Genomic DNA, 6,676 nt, shown 5'->3' on the forward strand with positions numbered 1-6,676 from the left:
AGAGGTGTGGGTGCAGAGAAACACAACACTTAGCTTTCATTGTAAACGCTGAATTATATCCAGTCCTTATTAATAACAAAGGCTGAAAATCCCCAAAATGACTTGAATACTAAACAGAAAGCCTCCATAAAAATGAGAAAGTCAAATTTCACGATTTCAAATATTTTGGTTAATTAAATTCTGGTTTCAGAGGCTCTCTGCAGCCCTACTTCAAAGACAAAAGGACTTTCAAATATACTGGAGCTTCTTTTTTCACTGAGTTAAGACCTTATATTTATCTATATTTAAATTACAAGTCCATGAAGATTTCTTGTTGTTGTTGTTTTTTGGACACCTTTTTGCACATTATCTCTGTACTTTTGTAAATCTATATTTTATTCTTACTCTATATTTTTGTATTGTTTTTTTTTTTTCCAAATCTTTTTATACTTCTAAAGTTTGCACCTTGGTTCGGAGAGAATTTTTTATTTTTCTGTATGTCCAGTATGTTTGGCAAAAGATTAACAATAAAGATGACTTCAAATATAATGATTTAATTTCTAACCAGTGCATAGAAAAAATCTAATCAAATTTAAATTCCCTGATAAATAATAGAATTCACATTTTCATTTTTTTTTAAATTCTGTGGCAACATAAATTGAAATTTTCTTCAGTATTAACGAGAGCGGCTGCCAATATGGAGCTCATCCTAAAAGTGAAAAATCAAAGATGGAGGGCGTATTAGAGCCTCAGTTAAGAGTGTCTTTGAGGTAAATGTTTTCTTTGTTTATGGAGGTAAAGTGTTCGTCCAGCTCTTTTCTTCTGGTCAGACCAACCAACAACCTTATAACCTTGATTTAAACACAAATGATAACAATTTGGAGACGGTTTCATTTTGTTTTCAGGCCGAATTCTTCAAAAGGGGGTTGAGCTGTGCAGGGAGGGACTTGATCTTGACCTCAGTATTGTTTAAATGTTGGCCGCGGTCCTTTTGAAAGAACAGCCGGACACTGAAAGCAGATTAATCTGAAGTGGTCAGAGCTCATTTACGGAAAAAAAAACATTCTACAATAAGTTGGGTTTTTTTCAAAATGAAAATCAACCGATTTTATTTCTAAAGGAGAAAAATTTGCCTCTAAAGGTGAAATTTCTCAGTCTGCCAACACACACGTCATGTTTTATAGTTTAAATAGTTTTGATTGAAGCTTTAATTAAAGCAAGCTGATCCTTTAAAGTGTTGACATTAAAATACAGAAAAATCTACAAGCGTTTCTTTGAGTTTTGTTTCTGTTTGATTAAATATTTAAAGATGTGAGGAGCAATAAGTCATTCATACTATAGAAAACATGAAATAGATTTGGACCACATTTACACCCTAGAGTTGATTTCAGGAAAACTTTTTAAAATTCACAAATTACACAAAAAATGTCACATTTTATGAGTAATGACAGAGCCTTCAGTTCCTTTAAAGAGGAAGCTGGATAATATAATATAAAGATAATTATTAATATCGAACTAGAATATAAGCAAAACTAGTTTGTTTGTTTTCTCTTTGCAGGGATGAAATCCCATTTTGTTTTGTTTAAGAATTAAAACACTATGTCAGATTAGTTTAAAACATGTTTTTTTTGTTACATTTAGATAATAAGACGAAGAAAAACTTTAAGAACAATAAATCCCTTTTTCATGTCTTTGTTTTTTGTGCACAAATATCACCATGTTCAGCATCAGTATTTATGTTGAGTCAGAAATAACTTTATTATTTCTGTTGATTTGTGATTCTGGAGCGATTAGTTTGAAACATTACGAGGACTGGTTGAAAACTTAAAGGCAGTGGTTTTGATTTAATAATAGTTTTAATAACAATTAAAACAGAAATGCCAGAATCTGCTACTTTTAAGCTTCTGAAACACAGAAAATGTTAGACTCTCTGGACGATTAGAGAACAAAGTTAGGTTTTAGAGTTATTGCTCAGCTTTACTTTTACTCTGACCTCATAGTTTTCACTTTTAAGTCACACTTCTATGACAAAGAACCTGAATGAATTGAGTCATTTCTTGCCGTTTTCTGTCATCTCTTAAATGTTGCCTTCAGGGACCTATTATAACATCAAAGCCTGACCTGCAGAGTCACTGAGTGTCATGCATGCAGCTCAGGTGAAAGGTGTTAGCTGTCACTTTCCCCCTGTGCTGATAAGGAGAGCCTCTCCTGTCCTGTCCTGACTGAGTGCCCTTTAGCAAACTCTTCCTGAGGAATGACAGCTTCAGGCTGCTCGTTATCACATGGAGGAGGATAAATCACGGAGCAGCGGCGGGAGACAGAGGAAAAACAAACAGAGACAAGTGGCTCAGGAGCTGCAAGAAGACTGATATCTGACGATGACGTAGACTTATTTCCATACATTTTAAATGATATAGAAGAAGTTTTATGGGGTGGGGGGGTGTCTTTGCAGGAATATCCTAAATTTAACACCATGTCTTAACTTGTCATTAAGTTATTATTTTTATTGGATTATTCATTTTTTCTGTACTTTTCGACATGCAAGGGAGGAAAGGGTTTAAAACACACTCGGAATGCAGCTGCAGCTCTGAAAACATCCTCTTAATCTTCGGGACAAATACTAAGCAGCAGTCCATCTATCTTGCTAAACGCAAGAGGTTGACATGTTCCGATAGCCGCGCGCTAATCTTGTTGAAAAGCTCGCGGGGTCATTTGTCTAAATGAGTGTCAGGGAGCGCATGCAGGTCGCGGCTCGCCAGGCCGGCCCTCCTGTCATGCGCGGCCGGGAGGAGGCGGCTGGACGCGGCCGCCTCTGTTTACTCTGTGCATTCCTGCAGAACCTGCAGCTCTCTTGAGCACAAACTGGTCTGAGAGCAGCCATACATCAGCATGTCCCCGGCTGCTTCCACCGATCAGGATTTATGAGGGCGAGAGAGAAAAATTACGTTCTACTCAGTTCCACTGAGTGTTACAAAAATAAAGTTGTTTTAAGTAAAGCGCCAGATTTAAATGACACTCCATCATGTCAGTGAGCTACTTTTACAATTATTCTCTGTGATCAGCCCTCCTGATATTTCATGATGCGTTCATGCGCTCTGATTTTCCAAGAACTTCCCTTTAAAATCTCAGAGGAAACTTCCCTAATTTGAGCGATACAAATGATCATTATCAGATAATCACTTGTGCAATAATTATGAGACCTGGAGGCCCTTTATGGCAACTTGTTGTGAATCATCCTGCTCCAGTCCTTCAGCATTCAGACTGAGGCAACAACAACAACAGCAGCAGCAGCAACAACAACAACAACAACAACAACAAACAGACATGATGAGAAGTTGGACCTACAGTGTGCGCTCCGCCGGTGCTGCCACTCTCTGTGCGCCAGTCCGCTGATGCAGGCTTTCAGAGCCTTCTCCTGCAGCATGCACGAGGACGGGCTGGACGTGTAGAAATCCAGCATCTGCCCGGGACTCACGGCCAGCACGTCCATGCAGTCAAACATGATGACGGCGCGTCGTTCCGCTAGTCTTGTGCGTTATGGATAAAAATCGGCGGCATAAGCGCACACAACTCCATCAAACTCCACTGTTTCCCCCCTCCTCCCCTTCTTCCTCCTCTGCCTCCTCCTCCTCCTCTTCTTCTTCTTCTTCTTCTTCTTGGCAAGGCAGATTTCGCTCCTCGTCTTCTCCTTCGTCCCGCACCGGAATCATGAATTAATTGGGAACAAAATGCTCCTCCAAACGCTTATTGTCCATTTTATTCTCGCAGCGTGTGCACTCAGCGCGTCACCGCTGACATTGAACGGGATTCCTCCATATTAACAACAATAATATCCCGACGTGCTTTCGGTGAGTCAGCCCGTCCCGGTTACCGACAGCAAAGACAGCAGCGCTGAAGCAGCCTGAACCGGAGAATCTTTCTTTCTTTCTTTCCTCGGATCAAAAATAACACGGACAGCGTTTAGAAGCTCACGTTCTCCTCTCCGATGACGAATGGCCTCTCCGTCCCCCTGTGCAGCTCATTTCCAACTAGTTTTGCCACAGAGAATGAAAGATTGAATTGCCTAATATATGCGAGTGAACTTTGTATGAACCCTTTCGAGGCTGCTGACCTTCAAATGACCCAGGCGGGCTGACATCACTGCAGCTCCGCAGCGCGGAACAAGGCGGAGGGAAGAAACGCAGGACAGGGAAAGAAAATCAAGATCTTTTTCATTTTTAATACGAGAACATGTTATATAAACGATGACATTTGAAACGAGTTTATTTCATTTTGAGACGAGAGCCGAAACTGTTCGCGCTCTGAGGGATGTTTGTTTTTACGCGCAGAGACAGTAAACGCTCCATTCCTCCACAGATTAATGAGCGTGTAAAGCAGCATGGAGCTGATTTATGTATTTATGAAAGAGCGATATTTAACTTACAGTGCAGACAGAAAGACAAGTCTGTGTCTTATCTCTTTTAGCAGACTTTTTGTTGACAAACCGAGGCAATGATTGATGGCTCACATGTCTTTATCTGCTCTGTGTGATCAATCATCGGGACAGAAGTTTCGTCTTAAATGATTTATGAATCTTTGCTGATTAAAACTTCTTTTTATGACATTTGTCAGCTTTCTGTTTGGATTTTTTTTTGGAATAAATACCGGAAAAAAACTTGCTGAACATGGAAACAGAAAATAAAGATTTACAACGAGGTTGTTGAGTTTTCTTTTAATGTGGGGGGGGGGGGGGGGGGGGGTTGCTTAACTTTCTTTTCAAAGTCCTGCTTTGTTTTGAATGTCAAAACAGTGACTAAAGGAAAAACAGAAAGGTGTTGTAATCACATTGAACAACTCACAAGAAAAATGTTTCCTGTTTATTTGTTTTCCTGGTGTTCGCAGACTTTTAGAATCTCACTTTTTACACTGTAAACCATCCTAACCTCAGCTTTCCATAAAGATTCTCTTTTTTTTTTTGGTTTGTTTTTTTAACAAACCTTTGCATTCAGGATGGACAGTAGTGGAAGAATTTAAAGCGTATAATATTATCTGTCTGCGATTGGTTCAAGCACAAGTTCTGAATAATTGAAGAAGTTTAAAAACGAGCTGAAGATCGATCAGGAGTCAATGGAAGATTTCAGACATTTTAAAACAGGCTCTTTAAAACACAGTATTTGTGGTTTAAGCTGTACTTTTCATTACATAATCATGGGGCAGAAACTCATCTTCACGTGATGTATAAAGAGTCTTAATATCTGAATGGGCGTTTAGGTTTTTTTTAGGTTTATTTTGGGACTTTTTAAAAACCTTTATTTAGAGATAGGACAGCGGACATGAGTCTGTAATCAGGGAGAGGAGAGTGTGGGGAATGACGTGCAGGAAAGGAGCTACAGGTCGGATTTGAACCCACGCCAACCAGCGCCCCTGAATGATGCTTTGAAGAGTTAAAGTAATGAAAGCAATCCCAGCCATCCTGGACACATCAGAACTTCACAAAATCTGACTTGAATATAGACGATGAGGTGAGACTACTGTAAAAATGTCCTTACCCTGCTGTGATCTTTTTTTTTGAATATTTGAAAGGAACATTTTGTAGTTATTAGTCTCTATTCCTGGTTTGGATCCGTGTTTTTTTTTTTTTAATACTGAGGTCATTCTGTTGGGTTACGACTCCGTAGTTGGATCATGTTTTGGTTCCTGGTTTGTTTGTAAAAACAAGACTTACCAGACAGCGTTTATGCAACGATCAATATCAGTCACATGTTTTCTAAATGTGACTCAATGCAATTTTTTCCCTTTGAATTATGAGTGCAAAGTGAAATATGTCTTCATAAGACTGAAATGTCAGGTGAAAAGATCGGTGTGAATTTAATTTGACACATAATGTTTTTTTCAAACACACTCAAACTTTGTTATATCATTGTTACATAAGGTCATACACACCAGGGAGGAGGAAAGAACAGAGTCCTTAATGTCAAAACAAAATAAAAGCTGATTAAGTAATTGATCACTGTGTTTATACAACAACATGAGCTACGTCTGATTGACAGCTGTCGTTGCATAACAGATAAAAAAAATGTCTATGACACAAAATATGATGCTTAGTAACAAATTAAACTACCAACAACATAAAAGCAGCAAAATGTCTGACTTCATCTCAAAAACAGAGAAGCTGCTTATGCATCAGAAACAATAAGATATCAAACTCTGACTTAGGCTGCAATGAAGGCTACAGTTTGATGTTTACTCTTCCACTTAAGGTGAGGACTTTCTACTTTTTTCTTGAACTTTTGCTACTTTTTAAAAAGACGTGTGACTGATATTCTCCTGACGAGAATGGAGCGTGAATATGCTGCTGCTTCTGGCACTAAGTGTGATAAAAACTGAGTAAAGCATGACAACACCCGCCTTCACAAACAGTTAAAAAGCCTGAAGTGAAGACAAATAGTGCACGGGAGAGTCCAGGGTGCAAAATCAGGAGACAATAAGTTGCATAACGTTACCCTGCAGAGCCGGCAGCTGACCTGAAGGAACAATCTGTTTTCCTTCAATGAAATTCACGCCCCAAAAGATAGTGGATGGAAACACGTTGCAGGGTAAATTCTGTGTTGTTAAATTTAAAGACATGGTGACATGTTTTGTGTCGAAATGACAAAAAGGTGCCAAATGTTTTGGAATCACTCCACCATATGGCAAGATATTATGAGTTGGCAGCGGG

The 6,676-nt window shown here is 39.0% G+C and overlaps 1 protein-coding gene across 1 annotated transcript in view; it reads right to left on the minus strand.

Annotated features, from left to right (window-relative positions):
- LOC132990763 (retinoic acid receptor beta-like) overlaps positions 1-3,908 on the minus strand; it is a 74,870-nt gene extending 70,962 nt beyond the window's left edge. The window contains exon 1 of the mRNA XM_061059163.1: positions 3,325-3,908. Within this exon, the coding sequence (XP_060915146.1) occupies positions 3,325-3,481 (157 nt within the window). The 5' untranslated portion in view covers positions 3,482-3,908. The remainder of the gene's footprint in view (positions 1-3,324) is intronic.
- Positions 3,909-6,676: the final 2,768 nt, after the last annotated feature.

The sequence above is a fragment of the Labrus mixtus genome, chromosome 16 (genome assembly GCF_963584025.1).
Source record: "Labrus mixtus chromosome 16, fLabMix1.1, whole genome shotgun sequence".
In the NCBI taxonomy this organism is placed as follows: Eukaryota; Metazoa; Chordata; class Actinopteri; order Labriformes; family Labridae; genus Labrus; species Labrus mixtus.